The sequence below is a fragment of the Schistocerca piceifrons genome, chromosome 4 (genome assembly GCF_021461385.2).
Source record: "Schistocerca piceifrons isolate TAMUIC-IGC-003096 chromosome 4, iqSchPice1.1, whole genome shotgun sequence".
NCBI lineage: Eukaryota > Metazoa > Arthropoda > Insecta > Orthoptera > Acrididae > Schistocerca > Schistocerca piceifrons.
In genome coordinates, this window is record NC_060141.1 from 546,355,079 (window position 1) to 546,379,233 (window position 24,155).

The window sequence follows — 24,155 nt, forward strand, 5'->3', positions numbered from 1 at the left end:
ACTAAGTTGGAAGATATAAACAACATGTCGACAGCCAAGTTAGTCTTCAAATTCACGGGATTCGACATTAAGATTACGAGAGATTAATTCGTCACTGCAAGATTTGTGACTTGTAAACTGTGTCATTTTGCAGATGCTTAGTCTAGTTGCATCTTCCATAATTGTTAACCAACGGATCACGGACTACAATATAGTTAAGTAATAAATACTCTCTTGTTTTGTACTCCCGCCAATTAATTGTGTTTTCCTGTTTTACCAAGCAGTCTTGGCATAGTAGAACCCACGTTTCCACCTCCTTGGCTTCCTCATATTTGCTACCTCATGTTGATGGATTTGGTTATGTTGGAAGATCAAGAGCCATCACCCACAGTAGTAAAAAATCTCTCATTGAGATACGAATTGGTTGTAATATTGGAACTGATACAAATCATGTTAAGTAGTAGTACATCCACTGTTTATTCTGATCCATAAAATTTATTGGATTTCCTATCCAACACTTGACGCCTTGAGAAGTACAGTAGCAGTCCTATTGAAACTTCTTTGGTGATTGCTGTTGTCTGTTATCTCGTTTTAAATGTATTAACATTTTAACCTGACTCAAACCCTTTCATACACTATTCTATAAATACCTTTAATAGTTGATATTTTGTGAGACTGTTGGGAGTAGGGGGATATTTCCACAAATTTACCTCTTCCTAGATATAGTTTATTATTTTTGTCGGTGTTAATGGGAATGCTGTTGTACTTTAATGTATCCAAACCATCGGTGTGACACTCGGATTCCTCCTTGTGTAGATCTAGAGATCTAATGGTGGAAGTACTTCGCATGTAGAACATCGCATCAAAACCTAAACTGATGCAATGGTGTGCATGTTACTTGATTTTATTCAGTCATCAGGAGGAACGGGAGGAACACGAGGGAGAAATGGCCGTATACTTATGTACAGGTGTCTTATTAGCGTAGAAAATTGTGGAACACGTGGTTGTTCCCAGGGTTCCATCGTAATTCTACAGGCAGAGACAAATTCCCAATGAGTCAAACAAGTATACATTTTCCGTTTTTCAAACATATTCGACATAATAGGTTCTAGATCCGCCTGCAGCATCTAATTTTAGAATCCCAACTCTTTAATTTTCCACTTTGTCTTTGGCAACGTATTCCACATAAACACTTAGGGTGTGTGGCTGTTGACGCTCTGGCTAAAGGGCCAATCTCTGAAAGTCCCACCAGCAGAGAAATTACAAATGGGATAATTCCTTCTGAGGTCTTAAGCATTGATAAACGACAGACATTTTAACGTGATTTTTTCTGCTACTTACTCCTTTCTGCTTCGAAAGATTTCTAGCCACTTACACTGCCGGTGAGAGGTAATTTTGTAAAAATCCCGCAAATTTTTTTATGCTGCTTCTTTTTTGTTTGACTGTGTTAATGACGTGTTGGAAAATCACCCCAGCCCCCAGTTTAAAGTTGGAACACATATCTTTCGCAAAAGGAAATGGTTCCATATGTGTCCTACAACTATACTTCTTCCTCAATGTATCTGCTAGGAGTTATCAGCTAAAGTCTGAGAGCACAGTGGCACACTGTCGGAACTATATTTCTAGTATATGCGAAATAGTGTTCCTTGTAGGCCTCGTCCAACAATTAATGGGATTATCACTATGTACGAGCAATTTTGCAAACTAAATTCCAGATCCTAGTAGTAACATGTTAAGGATATGCATTTCAGATGGTAGTTTGTCGAGAATACCACTACCATTTCCAATGCACTTCCAGCCACTCATGTTATGCTACTGCAGTCCTTGAGGTATGTGTACTTTTTATATACCAAATCATGAGCGTTAATGCAACTGTAGTGTGGTGATGGGAGGCCATGCAATTTAACTACAGTCTTTTTCCTTCATCACCTTATGGCACCCTCTCCCACAGACGTGATTGCTTCTCTGCAATCCTCCTGTGTAAAAACTTCCAGCAATTTATTCACCTTTACCATCCTTTTAGATGTAAATTCCTGGGTTTGTTTGTTGCATTTTAGAACTTGTACATATCTCTGGGTATCAATTAGTTACGTAAGATTCCTCAAACACAGAATAGTATTTTGAACGATGTACTAAATCATCTATATTAAATTTCTGCTTGTATGGATCCAGTATTCTAATATACTTAAATGCTATGTTGTATCAGTTGCATTCATTTTTATCAAATGATGATTAGTTACATTATACTTCCAAATTAATTGTGGGAGAGCATTTAGTCGCTTATATGATCCTCAAAGAGTAAAACACATCAACATATTGTGTTTTGTCGTTGTGTTCAAATGTTTCACAATACTTTCTTTCGTGTAGGTGAATATCGAGTAGTGGTGTATTCCGTACCACCCCACTACAATACCTATTATAAATTTCGCCTCATTGGTTGATATGAAGGTTACCTGCTCATTGATTCGCCCCCATCTGCAGAAATTGATTAAACTCCTGCGCCACTTTCTTCCTAGTCTCTGCTCTTTCAGGAGGTCCCTGACAAATTTGTAATACATATCTATAACCATTTAAAGACATTTGAAACCTCTATTTGCTCGTGAATATTGCCTTTAATCTGGAAGATAAATCGTTTCCTCATATTAAAACACATCTATGTTCCAATGTTTGTGCGCCTTTGTGGGGCTCTCAAACAAGCGTCTCTATGATTTTTAGTCAATAATGCGTCTTTTCTGAAGTCCTGAAATAACTGACATGATTTCATTCCTGTAAGCCATATTCTCTCTGGCTGATAATGCCATTCTATTATTTCGTTGGTATCATCATAATATTTAATGTACTCTAGAGGTCGACTGTTCATTATTTTATCCTGTATTTCGATACCTTCACTTACGCTATGTATATGAGATGACACATGTCTAATAATATTATTGTATTCCTTACTGTTTTGCCTTTTTATTCGTTCATGTGGGTTGACGTTCACCGAAGTTTTTAAGAATATCAGGTCCATTAAAATGGCCATTCCTACAAATTGTTTATCCCCAATTTCTATTGTACGTTTGGTTAAATGTATAAGAAGCTTTCTCAGCGTATCTCATTTACGAATTAATCTCTCGTAATCTTGAATGTCGCATCCGGTGAATTTGAAGACTAACTTGGCTGTCGACATATTGTTTATATCTGCTAACTTAGTACTGTTGACTTTACTGTAATACTACTACGGAACTTTACAACTGGGCTACAAAGACTTGATGGCAGTAATGACTGGGGTGCAGACGCTGAATGACCAACATCGGCGCTGGCTGACCACTGAGCGTGGCTGCGCACTGTAGAGTGGCACAACTGCACTACACTCGTGCTACACATGAAGTGGCCTCGCGGCGAACATAAGTACTGCGACTGGCTGTGTACTCTTTGGCTAGCACAGCCGTTCTTCTGTTCCGTTTATCGAGAGAATCGCACCCGGCGGATCGATCTGTCAGGCGGCGGTGTGATCGTATGACTGACATCACTGTGAGCTCAGAATATAAAAGAGTTGAGTGCCTACAAACACCATTTACCTCACAAAGACTGACCAAAGATTTTCCAGTGGAGGCATAATGCCATAACGCAAGATAATTACAATTCTTTCAATTGATAGGGCCGAAATCGTGGAATGCCGTCACTTGATGTAAGGTCTCCAGTTAAATATGATGAGTGATTTATTTGCCAGGAAGGAAAATTTGTGAAGGAGTGTGGAAGCTCTATGTCGACATCGTAACTTAGAAGTAATGCTTCAGCCTTTCTGTTTTAGGAAACAATACCCAATCTGAATGGCATTGTGATGCACCATACTAGAAATGTCGTAATCACATTAACCCTTAAAGAAGTCTCTGTATCAGCTCCAAACCTGAATGGTCTACAAAATGCAGAATAGTTCGAAGACGGATTTAAAAGTGACTATGACCACTTTATTGAATGTATCCAACCCCAAACGTCTTGGGTTACTTTGAGAACGTGAAATGAGTCTTCATGAATGCTAAGTAAGAACCAACTATCGTACAGAGTCCAATTTATAACAACTCAAACATTCGAGAAAAACAAGATGTCTTGAAGAGAATAAAACTGTGTTGGAGAACATGAAGAAAGACATGGGTCATTAAAACATCTGTTTAACTGTAAATGCCTTGATTCATTATACTGACATTGTACTCTGAAAGGAGAACAAATCTGGAAAAGGATTTCAGGGTTCCAGCGAATTCAAAAGTTGTAAACTAACCAATGCTAGAGTGTACCTGAATTCTGAATTTTACCCACATTATAATTTACGGTTTGACTGGGGTAATAATATTCACAATCTACTTTACGACATGTATTCAATTTTTCACTCTTATTAGTACGAGGGCGATGAATTTGGATATATTCTGAGGCCACAGAAATTTAAGGAATTAGCGACCATCATCATGACAGATTGTTCTAACCTGAACGAAAGTGTGAAAATGTGGCTAATAGATGTTTTTATAGAATCCAAATGTCGGTTGATTTGAGGGAGGGATCAAACCACACGGTCATTGAGCCCATCGAATAAGGGAAGAAAGTCGGCCATGCCCTTTAAAAGGAACCACCGCAGTATTTGCCTGAAGCGATTTACGGAAATCGGGGGAAACCTAAATCAGGATGGACGTACGCGGAGAGTCTAGTGTGCTAACCACTGCCCCACCTCGCTAAAGTATCCGGATCATCAGAAAATTCCCCTCAGTATTACTACATAATGGCATGATAATTATTCGTTTTTCACAGGACTTGTGAGCGGAGTGGTGTAAATGTGGATATGCTGCTTTGCATTTAATTTATTTCAAAATGACACCTCGATGTATGAACATCATTGTCATGTTGATTAATAGGGTTTCTGCTGGTTATTCGCGTCTTTCCTGCACGATATTTCAACTGCACGACTCACAGTCTTCTTTAGGTGCTCTCTGATACACCTCCTGAGTAAGAACTGTAGATAAAGCAGGAATTTTACTTTCAGCAGAACCAACCTGCAGCAGCAAGAAAAGACGAAAAAGAAACCTGATCTTCGCATTATATAAGACAAATGTTTGACAATATTTACGCATGAGCAATGGACAAAATATTAATGAGACAATGAAACACAAACTGTACCGTCGATTGGTGCCAATCCACGACTAATAGACGTGTACACTACACGAGATCACAACCAAACACTTCAACCTATAAGCAACTTAGGTACTCGTCATGAAGAAGAAATTACGATCACGGCAAGCGAAGACCATATACAAAAAAGGCACACAGCCGTAACGCGAAATCTCTGTAGTTTTGAACTAATATTTGTTTCATGAGATATTTGTCTACTACTATATGTGCGCTTGAGCTTGTTTGCCGATGTTATCAAAACGTCGTGTCTCATCTTTCTAGTTTCAGGTGACATAATTTGCTAATACAAAGTTTGGTTGAGAAATCTATAAAATCTGTAAAATCTTTAAATGAATGTAAAGCAAAATGTAATATGATTATGTGTAACGCAATCATAAAACAAATACAGGTAAAAACTCAAGACTTAAGGGAAAAAAAGCTGGGTGAAGGAATATTTTCATACATCGCAATGACTGAAATCGCGATCAAACATTTGTGTAAAAATACATCTTAAGGTAAGCTGTAATGACGATGGAACAGTATACGCCATAGAGCAATGACATTTTTCGTAAATCGCTTACCGCGATGGTACTGTACGTAAGTCACAAACACCTAAATTACGGGGCCTATTGTCACGGCACTTAAGCACTGAAGACAATACGTCTGGAGGTCTTGTGGATGAGATTTCAGGGAATGAAATGTTCTCGGAATGCGACGGTCTCTCACCTTCATTAATTGTGGATCGATTAGCCAGAATATTGCCGTCCGGAACAAGATATTATGAATCGTTATCCACCGCTCTTCAACCATATGTCACATAACCTTGGTAAACAGTGAAGATAAGTACATAAGTGTGAAGATTATGAATTAAGTTACTTTTCTGATTCCAAAGAGAGAACAATAATATCGATGTACAATAACGTCTGCGTAACAAAAAAATACTAGAAACAATGTTCACCTCTCCGTTATTGCTGTATATACACTATATGATCAGAAGTGTCCGGACACCTGGCTGAAAATGACTTACAAGTTCGTGGCGCCCTCTACCGGTAATACCGGAATTCAATATGGTGCTGGCCCACCCTTTGCCTTTACGACAGCTCCCACTCTCGCAGGCATACGTTCAATCGGGTGCTGGGAGGTTTCTTGAGGAACGGCAGTCCATTCTTCACGGAGTGCTGTACTGTGGAGAGGTATCGATGTCGATCGGTGAGGCCTGGCACGAAGTCGGCGTCCCAGAAGATCCCAAAAATGTTCTACAGGATTCAGGTCAGGACTCTGTGCAGGCCAGTTCATTACACGGATGTTATTGTCGTGTAACCCCTCCACCACAGGCTGTGCATTATGAACAGGTGCTCGATCGTGTTGAAAGATGCAGTCGACATCCACGAATTGCTCAACAACAGTGGGAAGCCAGAAGGTGCTTAAAACATCAATGTAGGCCTGTGCTGTGATAGTCCCACACAAACCAACAAGAGCTCCAAGCCCCCTCCATGAAAAACCCGACCACACCATAATACCACCGCTTTCGGATTTTACTGTTGGCACTGCACACACTGGCAGATGACGTTCACAGGGCATTTGCCATACCCACACCCTGCATCGGATCGCCACATTGTGTACCGTGGTTCGTCACTCCACACAACGTTTCTCCACTTTTCAACCGTCCAATGATTACGCTCCTTACACCAAGAGAGGAGTCGTTTAGCATTTACCTGCGTGACGTGTGGCTTATGAGTAGCCCCTCTACCATGAAATCCAAGTTATCTCACTTATCGCCTGCCATAGTGCTTGCAGTGGATCCTGATGCAGTTTGGAATATCTATCTGATGGTCTGGATAGATGTCTGCCTGTTACACATTACGACTCTCTGTCAGTCAACAGACGAGGCCGCTCTGTACGCTTTCGTGCTGTACGTGTCCCTTCACGTTTCCACTTCACTATCACATCGGAAACAGCCGACCTAGGGATGTTTAGGAGTGTGGAAATGTCGCGTACAGACATATGATACAAGTGACACCCAATCACCTGACCACATTCAAAGTCCGTGAGTTCCGCGGATCGCCCCATTTTGCTCTCTCACGATGTCTAATGACTGCTGTGGTCGCTGATATGGAGTACCTAGAGGTAGTTGGGAGCTACACGCACCTAATATGAGAAACATATGTTTTTGGGGTTGTGCGGATAGTTTTGATCTCGTAGTGAATTGTGTGTATGAATACTGCACGACAACTCGTAAATCTGCAGCCAAAGATATTTTAAAAGCAACCAACATTGTCCAATGAGACAATCAACCAAAACGGACTGTATTTGTTTAAGAAGATGCAACATTATTAAGATTATTTTACCTATTATAGATATAACTGCATAGCACAATTAGCCATTAGCATATTTCCTACTGAATGCTCCATGTAGTGTTCTGTCACTGTGATGATTTCCGCACAAGCACAAACGGAACTACTAGCAAATTGTCAACGTGTTGCAAGGTGGACTATGAAGTAACAGCTGTTAGCCGCACTTGAGAATACATGACTGCGCATGACCGCGGCAGTCGCTGCGACCATTGAAATGTACCGGCTGCACGCGCCACATTCAAATTATGTGTGATAATTGAATATAGGGATATTACTTAATATTTGTTTCATTTTATGTTAAAAGTCATCCTCAGCCATACTGCGTCTTGACATAGCGAAAGTTTCCGTGTTCATGAAATACACATAAACAGTCCTGTACGAAGTATTTGTTCGGTGAGCAAATGTTTTCGAAGTGCGATAAAAGAAGTTTTCATTTGAAGAGGTAAAAGAATCAAAACGGACCTTAGTCAGAAAATCATTGTCAAGCGCGCCCAATAAAAGTAATGTTTTACAAACATTATTTATTTAAGAAATTACTTGCATATTTTAATAAGTTGCCTCACTCCATAGCATTTATTCACGCACGATCACGCCAGAATTAATAATAAAAGAAAATTTAAAACATAAAGAAATTAAAAAACGAGAATATAACTTTTGCTTAGATTTGAGATATGGAGCGATACAGGAGCATTAGGCTGAGAGCATTCACCAGGTCTCATGTTATCAACTACCGAATGTAGATACGGAGGAAATGTAGCATACTTTATAGTGAAGATAAAAATCATACTGCACGGAAAGGGAAGTAATTGTCGTTTGGTAAACAACGTAAAGCAGGCAGTGTAATGAATGACTGAAATAATGGTAGTAATGATACTCCCACACACATTCTCAGCGAGATGGGTAACATTCCGGAGACTGTTGTGCAGTAGTCCCACTTGAAACCCAGAAAACCTTGAATGTAACTGCAGTGTCCCGTCCACTTAATTGTGTATATTGCAACTCTAGATGCACCAGTTCCATACAATCGAACTCCGCTTATGAAAGTACGAAGACATTCGTAAATAATTCCTCATACTGCATTAATTGCTTCGATAACAGTCGTCAAAAATATAAAGTATTGTGCAATGAGTTTTCTGATATGAACACTATCTCATAGGTCTCTTGATAAACCAAGCTTAGAGCGAAGTATTTAAAGAGCTGGTCCAATACATTCGAAATAATTCAGACTGACATGGAGCTATCAACAGGTGTAAAGATTGCCTTTCTGGTAAGTGAGATTGATATGACTATTAGACAAATATGACTGTTCATATTTCTCGTCACGTTGCAAGCTCTGTTAACAACTGGGCTATTAGATTTACAACAGTTTCAGAATTACGCTAACATAAGAGAAGAAACGGTTCCAGAAATTATCAGATAACCGTGATAAGAATCATCTAAACTGCTATAGAGGAAAATGTGATGAAATGGTAAGATGGGCCTGCAGCAGTTAGCGTCATAGATGTCTGCAGTAATAATTTAGTTACTGTATAATTTGCTACACTAAGCACTAAAAAGACCATTTCTTCATTAGAAATGTAAATCTTGTGATACAGTTCTCATACAGACACCACGATCAACGTTTAGGAAGTGATGTAAGTACTCTGTCGTTGTCTCATGGATTGCTTCTGTGGGAAACTTCTTTGGTTCTGTAACATAATTTCTCACATATGAATAGCTAGTTCGAATGTAACATGATTACAATATAAGATTGCTTAAAACTTCCTGTTGCTTTTCACAGCAACCATTGTTGTATATATTGCTGCTAACACATTTATTGACAGGTAGAACTAATATTTATTAGGAGTTAGATAATACATTTATGGGAAGATAGTCTTGTTGACCTAGTTCCACCATAAAGTATGAAAAATTGTATCATTTGGTTTTAGATACTTTTAAAGAAAGAGCCTGTTGAAATAACTCACAAGGGAACCTCCCCATCGCACCCCCCTCAGATTTAGTTATAAGTTGGCACAGTGGATACGCCTTGAAAAACTGAACACAGATTAATCGAGAAAACAGGAAGAAGTTGTGTGGAACTATAAAAAAATAAGCAAAATATACAAATTGAGTAGTCCACGTGATCATAGGCAACATCAAAGATGATCTTAAATCAGGAGCGCCGTGGTCCCGTCGTTAGCGTTAGCAGCTACGGAACGAGAGGTCCTTGGTTCAAGTCTCCCCTCGAGCGAAAAATTTTTCTTTATTTTCGCAAAGTTATGATCTGTCCATTCGTTCATTGACGTCTCTGTTCACTTTAATAAGTTTAGTGTCCGTGTTTTGCGACCGCACCGCAAAACCGTGCGATTAGTAGGCGAAAGGACGTGCCTCTCCAATGGGAACCGAAAACATTTGATCGCAAGGTGATAGGTCAACCGATTCCTCCACTGGAAAACACGTCTGATATATTCTATACGACACTGGTAACGGCATGTGCGTCACATGACAGGAATATGTTGTCGACCCACCCAACTTGTACACTTGGCGAATGGGTAAAAAGAATCTTCTACCTTGCCCGATTTAGGTTATCTTGTGGATGTGATAATCACTACCAAAAAAGTGATGAAAACATAAGAGTTTGTCACATAAACTGCAACAAATGAATCCAAAAGTCTGACAGTGGCACACTTTTCCCTGTGCTGTGTCAAAACATATGTTTTTAACGTTTTCAAATTTTTCCGTGTGTAGACCGTCAAATCCTGCATATGTCCAAGCAAATCTGAACATGTCCTGGAATTTTGGCGAGCGAAGTTGGTTATGTGTGAGTGCCTGAACTTTGATAATTGTCTGAAAATAAAAAATTAAAAGTTTTGCTCGAAGGAAGACTTGAACCAAGGACCTCTCGTTCCGCAGCTGCTCACGCTAACCACAGGACCACGGCGCTTATGAGGTCAGTCTACGCTTAAAACTGCTCATCTTGCCCATGGACTACTCAGTTCGTATATTTTGCTTATTTTTTCATAGTTCATACAACTGCTTCCTGTTTTCTCGATTGATCTGTGTTCAGTTTTTCAGGGTCTATCCACCGTGGCAACTTATAACTAAATCTGAGGGGGGTGCGATGGGGAGGTTCCGTTGTCAGTTGGAGCAGGAAACGAATTACCTCACACAAGATAGTATGTTAATTAATACAAATTAATGAAAACATCAATACTAAACCCTTCATTTCTTTCATAACACCTTCATTACACAAAATATTAGCCCAATGTCATATTCCAGATATCAAGTGCTATTGTTTGGTATGCATAACAATGATGTTCCATTCCATTTTAGTGCAACGATTATAAGTATTATTTGTTTGTGTGTCTAGAACTACCATTCTGATCTTAACCTTATTCAGGCAATATCTTATAAATTTGGTTCACTTGCCTGTCCAACTGCCACAAAGTGAAAGTCCCTTTTATATTCTGATTCAGTGAATCATAATGAATATTGGCTTTCACTGTAAATTAAGAATACATTAACTAATAATTGAGTTCCGAGTAATGTCTTAATTACGACGCAAAGGTCACGACGTGTGCCGCACAAATTAAATATCCATCTGTCAGCATTATCATGTGATATGAATGTTATGTTGGCAACATATACCGGGGCCACTGAAAATCTAACAGAGTGTCAGGGTAATAATAAAAAGTTCCACATTTTACTCGTTGGTGAAAGGAACTAAAACAACCTAAAAACATAAGGAGAAGCTCCTCTAGACGAGGCAACAACCGGAAAAATGATAAAAATATAACTATTAGGTTCATAAAGGTCTTGGATTTGTCGATCTGAAAATTTACATTCAAACTCGGGAATACGATCAATAATTATATCTGTCTACTACGTTGTTTCAAAGTATTCAGTATTTTCTGTTTGCATCGCAAAGAAACTTCAGAGTGTCAAAAATAAGAACGTATTTATACTTTGTACATTGCTCGTCAAATACAGCATGAACAGTAGCCCATATACAAGATAGGTTACATTTTTATCCTAATTAATGGTAGTAACAATTTACGGGAACAACACATTGAGTATCATATCAGTGACGAACCATGAATCACACTGAAATTGCTGCGGGCTGTTATGAAACATACCATTCTCTGTTGCAGCTGCTGTGTGCCACCCACGCCAGCTCGGTTCTCGGCAAGGTGTCGTGGTGGCTCAGACACGATCAACGGGCAGTCTGCACAGCGGCTAGCGAGATTATCTGCAGTGACGACTGTTCACAGGTGAGTCTGCTGTTTCCGATGGTGCTGAGACCTGGTACCAAGGAAGGCAGGATTGGGTTACTATTGTGGACGGGGCCGTAATCAACTGCTGTTGGTTAGTTTATTTTTCAATCGCGTACACTTTATTTGGAAACAACAACAAAGGTGACAATAAATCAAGAAGTGTTCACGGCTGAAGGCCTTAATAACAACGAATTCAAAACTATTTCTAGGCTGAAGGCCCCAATAGTGATAATTTAAAACTGTTTCATAGTCGAAGGCCTGAATAGTTATCTTAAGAACAAGTTAAACTACTTCAACCTGCAATTACAGTTATTAAAATATTTTTGAAAGAACAATCATCAAAATCTCACTGCTAGAATGCAGTTGTCTAACTGAAATTTTCAGACAAGTAACACTCACGGCTGAAATCTTAATATCAACAAATTCAACTATTTTTCGGCTGAAGGCCCCAACAGTAATAATTTAAAAAATTTTCACGGCTGAAGGTCTTACTACCAATCCCTTAAGAACCACTTAACTATCTTCAAACTTGAAATTAAATTTATTAATTTAAAAAAATCATGAAATCTAATCAAACCAAGGAGGGGGGAGGGGGTGCGCAGACGTTGCTTCAAGGATCAACCCGGAAAAGTCCCCCAAATTTCGCAAGCGATAAGACAGGAAACCAAGAGTTGCATTCACTTCACGAGACGGTAACTCAGAGAAGTGTCAGTTTAAACGCATGACTAGTAATCATTTGCCAAATCTACTTAACGTCCGATCACCAATCAAACGATGGAATAACACACCCAAGCCGGAACCGGCAGTCAGCACTATGTCTTCAGACTCCGGTGTGTAGAGCATCCGGAAGCAGAAAGGAACCACTACTACCAGAGTAGGAAGAAAAAATAAAACACACCACCTGGCCTACAAATCAAGGAAGCTGTCGACCTACATGCCTACAGCAGTGGCAAGGCGAGGAAAAGTACACTGCCGTAACATGCACTAAGCCCCAGGGCAGGTAACTGGGGCGTTAGTGGCCATTAGGCAGGAAAAATAGCACTGGTCAAACTTCACAAATAATAACATATAGAATGTGACGATTAATAATAAGAAGTGGAGGAGGGCTAATTAAGTTCGCCTTCCCCAAACGCTCCACTTACTGCTCTTCACCTCGGCGACACTGGGAGCAGCAACACACAAGCAAATGGCGAGATCTCACAATGGTGGAGGTTTCACTACTTGAATTAAGGTCCACTCAACTTAAACTTCCTGCGTTCGGTTGACAGCGAGGTTGTACCCCTCACGACTACAGGCCTTCCATCTGGCTATGCATGCATGCCGCCAGTGGTCCCGGCGTGTGCACGTGCAGCTCGGATCTGGCTGCTCGTCCGTCCCCAACCGAACTGCCAACTCACACGACACGGAAACACCACAACGGTGTCCCAAAGATAGTACCACCGTTACTGGATACCGATAACCACCGTTGCTGCCACTAGCAGACAGACAATGCTTGCAAACGGTGTGGCGCCAATGAACACAAGAAGAAGAAGACGATATCCATAACTATACCAACTAAACGATACCAACCTAGCAACGGCACCAGCGCGAGCCGCAGCACGGTTCAGGTATGGCGATGGGTAAGACTCACGCGAAATGGCCCTTGTGCAGAGTCACATTGTCGACCTCAGGGCAGGGCGAGTCTATCCCTGTGCTTTAATGTGGCGACTGGCCCAGTTGCCTGTCGTCTGCTGCAGTGTGTGCTCCACCAGTTACGTGTGGCCACCTCAGTTGTTTATGCAACGACACTATTGCGCCGGCCGAAGTGGCCGTGCGGTTAAAGGCGCCGCAGTCTGGAACCGCAAGACCGTTACGGTCGCAGGTTCGAATCCTGCCTCGGGCATGGATGTTTGTGATGTCCTTAGGTTAGTTAGGTTTAACTAGTTCTAAGTTCTAGGGGACTAATGACCTCAGAAGTTGAGTCCCATAGTGCTCAGAGACATTTGAACCATTTGACACTATTGCTTCTGGCCATTTTTATTATTCAAGTTAGTAGATGTAATGACATAACCCATTTATACGCTAGTTAGTAGACTAGCAAGCTGTTGCTATGTTCGGCAAGATAAGCATTTGTGCGCTGATTACAGCTGTCGAACTGAGCCTACCCTGCATGCACTAATAGCATGGCTCTTAGTAGCGGTGTGTGGAAATATGGCTGCAATGCGTTTGTCCATTTATCAAGCATGGTTGTGCAGTTTTATTTCGTTTCGTTTTGCCCACATTCAGAAAGAAATTTATGTTAGAAATTATAGTTATCAAGGGACCACGACTACTCTGAAAAGCGAAGTGGAAGCTGGAGTTACCATTTATACCAAATACACCCTCCGATGTAGCGATTAGCATTTTGAAGCTTGTGCTATAGAAGTAATTGACGTGAAGCGCACTGAAATAGTCTCGATACAGTGAGATCCGTTGTTAATTATAAATAATTATATGCCTTATTAAAGTTTCTCACTTCTAAACGGAATGACATACGTACCTACTGTAACGTTAAGAGGGCATTTTATTTTAAATGTTCATGGCAAATCTATTATACAGTTATACTCAAGTCCATCGTCATTTCATATAATCTAATTCTCCTTCATGTAATTTATAACAAGAGTTACGGTGATCAGTAGCACTGCTGTCGACAAATATATATAGACACATCGGGTAAATTGTGTAAATATTTACAATGAAACCAGAAGACCAACGAATAAAAAAGGAATTGAGAACTTATGAACGTAAAAGTAATTGTACTGGCACACTAGATAGCTTACACAACCCCATTTGGGGCCAGTGGCTACAGCTTCCTCTAGCACCTTGGAGGTTACTCGCTGCTTCCCTAGCACATGTCCTATCATGGTATCCCTTCTTCTAATTAGTGTTTACCATATATTCCTTTCTTTGCGATTCTGCGGAGAATCATTACATTTCTTATCTCATCTGCCTACCTAATTTTCAACATTCTTCTGTACCACCACATCTCAAATGCTTCGATTCTCTTCCGTTCCGTTTTTCTCACTGTCCATGATTCACTACCATACAATGTTGTGCTCCAAACACACATTCTGAGAAATATCTTCCTGACATTAAGGCCTATGTTTAACAACAGTAGACTCCTCCTGGTTAAGAATATCATCATTTCTGGTACCTCTCTGCTTTTTATGTCGTCCTTGGTTCGACCGTCTTTGTTTGCTTCCAATATAGCAGAATTCCTTAACTTCACCTACTTAGTGACTACCAAGTGTGATGTTCAGTTTCTCGCTATTCTCATTTCTCGCTACGTCCCACTAGCTTGTCTTTTTCCGCTTTAGTCTCAATCCAAATTCCGCAGTGATTAGACTGTTTGTTTTGTTAAACAGAGCCTGTAATACTTCTTCACTTTCACTGAGGAGAACAATGTCTCCAACGGATCTTATCATTCATATCCATTCATCTTGAATTTTAATCCCATTCTTGAAATTTTCTTTTGTCTCCGTCATTGCTTCCTCGATATATAGGATCAACAGTAGCACCGAAAGAATGCATCTCTGTCTTAGACCCTTTTTAATCGGAGCATTTCGTTCTTGTTTCATCCAGTCTCATTGTTCCCTCTTGGTTCTTGTACATATTCTACGTCACCGGCCTTTCAGATATGCCATATGTAAATGAAGACACTCATTGATGAATGGATATCGTAGAGCTACCAGATCACGGGGAAGTTGACTGCTGCTTTACATGTTTTGCACCAAATAGTCCCAAACATTTTCTCTGAGATTAAAACCTGCTGACTTCCCGGGCCCCGAGAGGTGGGACCTGAGTGTTCGTCGGGTGGGGAACGTACGCATGCAGACCTTTGAACACGGGCGTTGCCGTATTTGAACGTGGGAGTGCCCACAGCTGATTCATCGCAGGCAAGAAAGGCCAACGCTTCGTCACTGAGAATGTTGAAATAAATATTCTGGTTTTTTTCACTGTAATCTGAATAAGTGGGCCCATCGTGGTACAAAAAACCCCTACGAAGCACCACATGACACCTCCGATCTGAAATATACGCTTCAATCGTCAGTGACCTTTCCCCGTTGCCTGCTGGCCAGAGTATTTATACATCAGTTGTTCTTACATCGTGTTACACTGCTGCGAATGGTCGTCCTCTCATTTTAGATCCCTTGCACAGTCCTCGTCGATACATAAACAAATTCGGTATGTGGTCAAAGTTACGTCCAAAGTAGATAACATCATTCTGTTGGGGGTAGTCAAATGAAAACGAGACGGACGGAATAAAAGTAAGTAAACTGTTTATTATTACAAAAGTAACCGCCATAACTGTTAATAAACTTATTCCAGTTGGAGACAAGACGGTCAAAACCTTCAATGGGAAAATATTGCAGTTGCCTGCAGAAGCATCCAGGAGGGCACCTCTTTGTGGCCACGAATATCTATCTCCAGGACTCCTAAAATGTGGAAATGGAACTGTGTGGAGGATGTGTAAGGGACTTCCAGCAAAACTTTTGTTCTGTAGTCGAAACCAAAAGCTGTTTTCAGTACGACATGATTGTTTCTCTGGGAAGTCGTGATACACACGTTCAGGGTGACCGTAATTAAAGTATCAGCTTCAAAACGCTGTACAAAGAGAACCTCCGCTCAGAATGACGTCAAATTTGAATACCATGCCATTGAAGTCATGGAAAACGCACATACACAAAAAAAGATTTAAATAAAATTTTACCAGTAGGTGGCGCTGTAAGCGTCTTAACGTCAGCTACAAATTACAAATGAATCGCAATACGACGGCTATGGTTTGAGTTGCACAGTACTTCATCCATACTGCTCAACATGGATGACTGCACAGGTCCGGCAGTCAACAGTTGTGGCACTGTTAGTTAGGTAAGCCCATCCATCATGGAAAGATCCCACCCTATATGATGAGAAAAATCGGTTTTTTATTGTCCTGGAGCCAAAACACGCCTAAAAACCAAATCACATCGGTTTCTAACTGTCGTGTGACAGGCACAATACATGTTCAGTATGCTATCCACCGTTTTCAACCAGAAGTTGAAATCGAAAACCAGCATGTTTCACAACAGGTCGCAGTTTCTCGGGGATCACGCGTTGTGCAAGAGTCCCACTTACCTTTAATTGAGCTACGTTCGTAATTGAAACACTGAACATAACATTCTTCGGATAGCCCCGCAGCCAAACGTCACAGGATCTGGTGGTATAGGTGGCCAGGCTGTAGGGAAGTGACAGCTAATAATTCTAGGATTTGCGAAATGCCTCTGCGGCAGCCGCTTCACTGGCTATGCAAGGTGCAGAGGAGCGTCATCTTGCATAAAAACAAATAAATGTCATGTGACTAGGGCCTCCTGTCGAACAGAGCGTTCGCCGAGTACAAGCCTTTCGATTTGACTCCACTTCGTTGACTTACACGTCGATGGGAATGAAATGATGATGATTCGGACAAAACAACACCCAGTACCTGAGAGGAGAATATCTCCGATCCAGCCGGGAATCGAACCCGGGCCCTTAGGATTGAGATTCTGTCACGCTGACCACTTAGCTACGGGGGACGGACTGCATAAAAATGATCCTACCCAAACATCTTCGTTGATGAAGAGCTGGAATGACTTTTGTGCGCAAAAGACTCTCCCAGTGCTTACCAGTGCTGGCATGGGTATGGGTAGCAGGACCCGCAGGACTCATCTCTTAGAAAAATTTGCCCCTACGACAAATGAATTCGTCAACTCGCACCACACATTCACGTTTGCAGAATGGAGTGGTACCGGATGATGTGCGTACTAGTTTACCTGAGAGCCGGCGGCCCACCGAACGTTGGCTGGACTGAGGAAGCACGCTTCTGACGTTTGAGCCAAGTACAGCTATTGACGTGGCACACACGTAAAGTTTATTTTTAATTTTATGAGAGTCTTTTGCCATTTTGGCCTCCTGTATTAATGTTCGACCATGCCTCTTTAGATACAGAAATGCAGATGATAAACGGGTATTCATTGGATAAATATATTATACTAGAACTGACATATGAATAACATTTTCACGCAGTTTGGGTGCATAGATCCTGAGAAATTGGTCCCCAAAACAATCACCTCTGGCCGTAATAACGGCCTTGATACGTCTGAGCATTGAGTCAAACAGAGCTTGGATGGCGTGTACAGGTACAGCTGCCCATGCAGCTTCAACACGATACCATAGTTCATCAAGAGTAATGTCTAGCATATTGTCACGAGCCAGTTGCTCTGCCACCATTGACCAGACGTTTTCAACTGGTGAGAGATCTGGAGAACGTGCTGGCCAGGGCAGCAGTCGAACATTTTCTGTATCCAGAAAGGCCAGTACAGTCGTGCCTTATCCTGTTGAAATGTAGTGTTTCGCAGGGATCGAATGAAGGGTAGAGCCACGGGTCGTAACACGTCTGAAATGTAGCGTGCACTGTTCAAAGTGCCGTCAATGCGAACAAGAGGTGACCGAGACGTGTAACCAATGGCACCCCATACCATCACGTCGGGTGACACACCAGTATGGCGATGACGAATACACGCTTCCAATGTGCGCTCACCGCGTGTCGCAAAACACGGATGCGACCATCATGATGCTGTAAACAGAACCTGGATTCATCCGAAAAAAGGACGTTTTGCGATTCGTGCACCCAGGTTCGTCGTTGAGTACACCATCGCAGGCGCTCCTGTCTGTGATGCAGCGTCAATGGTAACCGCAGCCGTGGTCTCCAAGCTGATAGTGCAGGCTGCTGCAAACGTCGTCGAACTGTTCGTGCAGGTGGTTGTTGTCTTGTAATCGTCGCCATCTGTTGACTCAGGGATCGAGACGTGGCTGCACGATCCGTTACAGCCATGTGGATAAGATGCCTGTCATCTCGACTGCTAGTGATACGAAACCTTTGGGATCCAGCACGGCGTTCCGCATTACCCTCCTGAACCCATCGATTCCATATTCTGCTAACAGTCATTGGATCTCGACCAATGCGAGCAGCAATGTCGCAATACGATAAACCGCAATGTTGATAGGCTACAATCCGACCTTTATCAAAGTCGGAAACGGGATGGTACGCATTTCTCCTCCTTACACGAGGCATCACAACAACGTTTCACCAGGCAACGCCGGTCAACTGCTGTTTCTGTATGAGAAATTGGTTGGAAACTTTCCTCATGTCAGCATATTGTAGGTGTCGCCACCGGCGCCAACCTTGTGTGAATGCTCTGAAAAGCTTATCATTTGCATATCACAGCATCTTCTTCCTTTAGGTTAAATTTCGCACGTCATCTCCGTGGTGTAGCAATTTTAATGGCCAGTAGTGTAGTTTGTAGTTTTAGTGTGTCCCGAAGGAGGCGTGGTTGTCCACGCCGATACCTAGGTCAACATCCTGTTTCTATTTGCAATCGAGGCGGATTCTTTATAATCATTATAATCATTACAAATTTTCCTTTGTTCACATTCTGCAGTCACGGATAATGATGTGTCCCTCGAGACAGAAATGGGCCTCCTCCGTCCATATAACTTTCCATGGCCATTCATCGTTCACTTCCACGCGAGCATCAAGCAGAAAGCCATTCCTGAATATGATTAACTTTGTATGGACAGCGGTGTAAGATATTGCATAGGATTTTGTACATAATGCTCAAAGAGATGTCCAACGTTCGAGGCATTCCCCGTGAACTGCATGTTTGCACATTACCGCTCGACACTTCCTGCAATGCTTCGAGAAACGTTGAATGAACTGCTTTCCTCCCTCTATCACATTGCATTTGAAAACGAAGTTGTCTTTTCGAATTTTGTAACAATTTTCTCCAGACTCTTTGCAGACATCAAATCAATACCTTTTCTCAATCCCTTGAGTGCCTGGAACCTCTGCATGGCTACTAGCGCACAGTCACCGTTCTTGTAAAAGAGCTGTAACAGCAGCGCGCGATCTTTCATGAAGACAGTCATGATGGGCGTCGCTAACGGAAACCGAAAACAGCCACGCTGCGCTCAACTGTTAGTATGGATGTTCTGACGCTTACAGCGCCATCTATTGGTCAAATTTTCGCAGTTTTTCCATAACGTTTCCCTCTGCGTCAACAATATGCTGTTCAAATTTGACGTTATTCTGAGCAATGGTTCTCTTTCTACAGCGTTTTGTAACTGAAACTTTAATTATGGACACTTTGCACTTCAAGGTATCAGCCGAGAAAGCGCATGAAAGTCTTCACGGCAACTGCTTAAAACCAGTATCGATATTTCTGAACGAACATTCAAATGCGGCAACAACCAGCACCCTCCTTTCCCGTTACAAAAAGAAATAAGAGCAGTTTCATATATATGTGGTGTCTGGTCCTTCAGACATGTCCCAAAGAAAGAACATTATTTTGATCCAGAGCCAATGTGAATTAAGGCATGAAGGAAGTATAGACATTGGTTTCGAACGGGCGTTGATGTAAATCAACGGGAAAATCAGAAAACTTGTACTGGACGGGGATAAGAAACCAAGTCTCCTACTAAGTAGGCAGATGCGCTTATCACTGCGCCATCCAGACAGAGTGGCCATCACAACTGCTTGGGCAGCTCCAGCAGCCCTCCCAATAGACCTAAATTTTCAGCTTCTTCAGACACTACTAATGTAGTGCCCCTTTCACATTAACCTCACTATCTGCTGCATTTCGCTCATTCCCGTAAGGGTTCGAGTCTGGCATGCATCACAGACACACGTACACATACACATACACTATGTGATCAAAAGCATCCGGACACCTCCAAAGACATACTTTTTTTCATATTAGGTGCATTGTGCTGCCAGCTACTGCCAGTTACTCCATATCAGCGACCTCAGTACTCATTAGACATCGTGAGAGAGCAGAAAGCGGCGCTCCGCGGAACTCACGGACTTCGAACGGTCAGGTTATTGGGTGTCACGTGTGTCATACGTCTGTACTCGAGATTTCCACGCTCCTAAACATCCAGAAGTCCACCGTTTCCGCTGTGATAGTGAAGTGGAAACGTGAAGGGACACGTACAGCACAAAAGCGCGAAGGCCGACCTCGTCTGTTGACTGAGAGACCGCCGACAGTTGTGATGTCCTTAGGTTAGTTAGGTTTATGTAGTTCTAAGTTCTAGGGGACTGACGACCATAGATATTGAGTCCCATAGTGCTCAGAGCCATTTGAACCGTTTGAGCCGCCGACAGTTGAAGAGGGTCATAATGTGTAATAGACAGACATCTATCCAGACCACCACACAGTAATTCCAAACTGCATCAGGATCCACAGCAAGTACTATGACAGCTAGACGGTAGGTGAGAAAACGTGGATTTCATGGTCGAGAGGCTCCTCATAAGCCACACATCACGTCAGTAAATGCGAAACGACTCCTCGCTTGATGTAAGAAGCGAAAACATTGGACGATTGAACAGTGGAAAAACGTTGTGTGGATTGGCGAACCACGGTACACACTGTGGCGATCCGATGGCAAAGTGTGGGTATGGCGAATGGCCTGTGAACGTCATTTGCCAGCGTGTGTAGTGCCAACAGTAAAATTCGGAAGGCTGAGGTGTTATGGTGTGGCGGTGTTTTTCATGGAGGGGGCTTGCACCCCTTGTTCTTTTGCGTGGCACTATCACAGCCCAGGCCTACATTGATGTTTTTAACCACCCTCTCGCTTCCCACCGTTGAAGAGCAGTTCTAGGATGGCGACTGCATCTGTCATCACGATCGAGCACCTGTTCATAATGCACCGTCTTTGGCGGACTGCTTACACGACAATACCATCCCTGTAATGGACTGGCCTGCACAGAGTCCTGACCTGAATCCTATAGAATATCTAAAGAATATTTTGGAACGCCGACTTCGTGCCGGGTCTCACCGAGTGACATCGATACCTCTCCTCAGTGCAGCACTCCGTGAAGAATGGGCCGCCATTCCCCAAGAAACCTCCCAGCACCAGATTGAACGTATATGTCTGCGAGAGTAGAAGCTAAGGCTTAGGGTGGGCCAACACCATATTGAATTCCAGCATTACCGATGGAGGGCGCCACGAACTTGTAAGTCATTTCCAGACAGGTGTCCAGATACTTTTGATCATACATACAGGGTGGTCCATTGATAGTGACCGGGCCAAATATCTCATGAAATAAGCATCAAACGAAAAAACTACAAAAAAACGAAACTCGTCTAGCCTGAAGGGGGAAACCAGATGGCGCTATGGTTGGCCCGCTAGATGGCGCTGCCATAGGTCAAACGGATATCAACTGCATTTATTTAAATAGGAAACCACATTTTTATTACATATTCGTGTAGTACGTAATGAAATATGAATGTTTTAGTTGGACCACTTCTTTCGCTTTGTGATAAATGGCGCTGTAATAGTCACAAACGTATAAGTACGTGGTGTCACGTAACATTCCGTCAGTGCGGACGGTATTTGCTTCGTGATACATTACCCGTGTTAAAATGGACAGTTTACTAATTGCGGAAAAGGTCGATATCGTGTTGAAATGGTTCAAATGGCTCTGAGCGCTATGGGACTCAACTGCTGAGGTCATTAGTCCCCTAGAACTTAGAACTAGTTAAACCTAACTAACCTAAGGACATCACAAACATCCATGCCCGAGGCAGGATTCGAACCTGCGACCGTAGCGGTCTTGCGGTTCCGGACTGCAGCGCCTTTAACCGCACGGCCACTTCGGCCGGCTATCGTGTTGATGTATGGCTATTGTGATCAAAATGCCCAGCGGGCGTGTGCTATGTATGCTGCTCGGTATCCTGGACGACATCACCCAAGTGTCCGGAACGTGCCGGCCGGAGTGGCCGAGCGGTTCTAGGCGCTTCAGTCTGGAAACGCGCGACCGCTACGGTCGCAGGTTCGAATCCTGCCTCGGGCATGGATGTGTGTGATGTCCTTAGGCTAGTCAGGTTTAAGTAGTTGTAGGATCAAGGGGGCTGATGACCTCAGAAGTTATATCCCACAGTGCTCAGAGCCATTTGAACCATTTGTCCGGACCGTTCGCCGGATAGTTACGTTATTTAAGAAAACATGAAGTGTTCAGCCACATGTGAAACGTCAACGACCACCTGCAACAAATGATGATCCCCAAGAAGGTGTTTTAGCTGCTGTCGCGACTAATCCGCACATCAGTAGCAGAAAAACTGTGCGAGAATCGGGAATCTCAAAAATGTCGGTGTTGAGAATGCTACATCAACATCGATTGCACGCGTACCATATTTCTATGCACCAGGAATTGCATGACGACGATTTTGAACGTCGTGTACAGTTCTGCCACTGGGCACAAGAGAAATTACGGGACTATGACAGATTTTTTGCACGCGCTCTATTTAGTGACGAAGCGTCATTCACCATCAGCAATAACGTAAACCGGCATAATATGCACTATTTGGCAACGGAAAATTCACAATGGCTACTACAAATGCAACATCAGCGAAATTGGCGGGTTAATATATGGTGCGGCATTATGGGAGGAAGGATAATTGTCCCCCATTGTCTCGATGGCAATCTAAATGGCGCAATTTATGCTGATTTCCTACGTAATGTTCTACCGATGTTACTACAAGATTCTCCAACGGAAAGAGGTTCCTACTCAATGGTCTGAAGATGGCCACAGCAGTGGTCGAAACCGGTCACCTTGATAAATAAATCGTGATCAAGACTGCTCAAATGGCTCTGAGCACTATGGGTCTTAACATCTTAGGTCATCAGTCCCCTACAACGTAGAACTACGAAAACCTAACTAACCTAAGGACATCACATACATCCATGCCCGAGGCAGGATTCGAACCTGCGACCGTAGCAGTCCCGCGGTTCCGGACTGCAGCGCCTAGAACCGCAAGACCACCGCGGCCGGCATCGAGACTGTTTTTAATAGTAAATACTACAAGATGTTTCACTGCTTGACAGAATGACGATGTACTTACAACATGATGGATGTCCGGCACATTGCTCGCGTGCGGTTGAGGCGGTATTGAATAGCATATTTCATGACGGGTGAATTGGTCGTCGAAGCACCATACTATGGCCAGCACGTTCACCGGATCTGACGTCACCGGATTTCTTTCTGTGGGGAAAGTTGAAGGATATTTGCCATCGTGATCCACCGATAACGCCTGACAACATGCGTCAGCGTACTGTCAATGCATATGCGAACATTACGGAAGGCGAACTACTCGCTGTTGAGAGGAATGTCGTTACGCGTATTGCCAAATGCATTGAGGTCGGACATGATTTTGAGCATTTACGAGGTGTGGCTAGAAAAAAACCGGACTAGTACTGGTGAAACAATAAAACGAATGCAATAAGGCTGAAAGTCGCGTGGCCTGTCACGTGACTCTCGCTCCGCCTACTGCTCGAGTTTCATCTGCCACCTGCACTCAGTCTGCCCGTGGCGTCTGTTTTAAGTAGTTGACGTTTTGTC

At 42.5% G+C, this 24,155-nt stretch overlaps 1 protein-coding gene across 1 annotated transcript in view; it reads left to right on the forward strand.

Moving 5' to 3' along the window:
• Positions 1-8,700: 8,700 nt before the first annotated feature.
• The window catches only part of LOC124795994, a 32,527-nt gene continuing 17,072 nt past the window's right edge, over positions 8,701-24,155 (forward strand). Inside the window, exons 1-2 of the mRNA XM_047260075.1 lie at positions 8,701-8,736; positions 11,600-11,719. Of these exons, the coding sequence (XP_047116031.1) occupies positions 8,701-8,736; positions 11,600-11,719 (156 nt within the window). The remainder of the gene's footprint in view (positions 8,737-11,599; positions 11,720-24,155) is intronic.